This window comes from Etheostoma spectabile, chromosome 2 (genome assembly GCF_008692095.1).
Source record: "Etheostoma spectabile isolate EspeVRDwgs_2016 chromosome 2, UIUC_Espe_1.0, whole genome shotgun sequence".
Classification (NCBI taxonomy): domain Eukaryota; kingdom Metazoa; phylum Chordata; class Actinopteri; order Perciformes; family Percidae; genus Etheostoma; species Etheostoma spectabile.
The window spans coordinates 24449518-24451449 of NC_045734.1; the positions used below are offsets into that span (position 1 = coordinate 24449518).

The following is a 1932-nucleotide window of genomic DNA, read 5'->3' on the forward strand; positions in this document are numbered from 1 at the left end:
AATAATAATAATAATTATTATTATTATTATTATTATTATTATTATTATTATTATTATTAAGTAGTCAAGTCAGTTGTATGTCCTATAACAATGCTACAGTTCATCTTCATCTCTTAGTGCAGGTAAAACTCGGCATTTTCCATGTTCTCTGTGTACACATCAACATAAGACAAAGCAGCTGTGACAAAATATGGAAGAATTTTCGGACTTTCATTATACAAATAAGACGTGAGATTTCACATGTTTTCTGACTTTTGTGTGTTTAGTGTTCCATCACCTCCATGTCCTTCAGCAGCTGAAGCCCGTCCTGCTGTCGCTCACAGCCTAATGCGAGGCTTCCAAATGTCTGTACATCCACATTTACGTTGCGCTGTCGCATCACACTCAACACAGCCTAGAAAGAGAACAAAAGTGTCACAAATATGCACAGACTCTTTAAGGGTTGCTTCACCCGGAAAGAGAAAGACACATATTACAAATATATTAAAATACATATTTTCACTATTGTCCAGGTTTTGTAAGTGGTGTTTGGTGCTCACAGCATTGAAAAATAAAATAAAATGGAAAAACAATCAACAGAAAAATATATTTCCAGGAACTTTGTCTTTTGTTGCTCTGATTGGACACACCGTCAACATCTTCTTATGAAAACTGTTTCCTGTATTTGGGTGGAGGCAAAAACCTGGCCACATGGAACCAAAACTACGTGCATGAGTGTCTGTACCTTTGCCTCCTCCAGGTTGCCAACTTTTGCCGCTCTGCGCATCACAGAGTTAAAGAATGCAACGTCAAGCTTCACTTCATGTTGTTTTGCGACCTTCAGCAGCATCTGCAGAGACTTGTACCCAGGCTCCATCATGTCGGCTATCAGAGTCAGAGTTCTAAGGTCTGGACTAAGTCGGTTAGCGGCCATCTTCTCCAGGAAACCTTGAGCTCCTCCGATGAGGGCGAGCCGATCTGATGATCCATCCACGGTGCCAAGTGAGACCACACTACCACTCTTACACTCAAAAATGTCCAGTAAGTTAGGGGCTGTAGAATCACCAGATAAATCTAAAGGCAACACAACAGTGTCCCTTTGTCTGACTGCTACCAAATGGGTTGAGTCGTTTCTGCTGTAGGTTTCTTCCTCTCTGCCTCTGCTGTCCTGCTGACTGTCACTATGTGGATCAGGTTGGATAAACAGCTGCCTCTCCAGGATGTCAATGTCTATTAGATCCCTGTGTCCAGGCTCAGATTTTTCATGTGACAAACGTTCCTTCTCATACTTCCAGCCAGGCCTCAGCAGCACATCCGTGGCCAGGGCAGGATCGCCAATCCCACAATCCCTAGCGGTTCGCAAGAGAAGGTTATAGTTCTTTGAGTCTGGAACAATCCCTGACCTCAGCATTTGGCGCCAAACCTGAAACAGAAACAAAGAAGTAAGGCACCTATTGACTGTGCCATGCGAATATTCAATATTAATGTGGTTAGGTGGCTTTGAATCATGCATCTACCTGTAGGGCCAGTCTGAATCCGGTTTGTTTGTCCTTCAAACAGCCCATCAGCAGATAGTGAAAAGTCTCCTGAGTTACAGCATGGCCGTTCTGCAGCATCTCCTGCAAACATACACAAATCGTATTTATAAATCTAACAAAATTCAGTAAACCAACCTTCCAAACACATACAGTATATACAAATTTTGGCCCATGCTGTACCCTGAGCGTGTGAATACAGGCTTGAAGGTTGTTGGTCATGGCGTGTGTCTTGAGAAGGGCGTGGTACGTGATGGTGCTGAGGGGGTAGTTTTTACAACGGAGTTCCTGCTCCAATTTCAACGCTTGCTGGAGACCGGCTTGTTTGGATGGCGACTCCGCACAGGCATTGAACAGAGCGGTGTAGGTGGCATCTGCAGCCTCTAGACCTCGCTTTTTCATCTGCAAGACACACACA

The 1932-nt window shown here is 43.7% G+C and overlaps 1 protein-coding gene across 1 annotated transcript in view; it reads right to left on the bottom strand.

Annotated features, from left to right (window-relative positions):
* The window catches only part of ptcd1 (pentatricopeptide repeat domain 1), a 4625-nt gene that overhangs the window by 1653 nt on the left and 1040 nt on the right, over nucleotides 1-1932 (bottom strand). Inside the window, exons 3-6 of the mRNA XM_032538002.1 lie at nucleotides 1698-1916; nucleotides 1497-1598; nucleotides 725-1402; nucleotides 278-394 (exon numbers count right to left, since the gene is read on the bottom strand). Of these exons, the coding sequence (XP_032393893.1) occupies nucleotides 278-394; nucleotides 725-1402; nucleotides 1497-1598; nucleotides 1698-1916 (1116 nt within the window). The remainder of the gene's footprint in view (nucleotides 1-277; nucleotides 395-724; nucleotides 1403-1496; nucleotides 1599-1697; nucleotides 1917-1932) is intronic.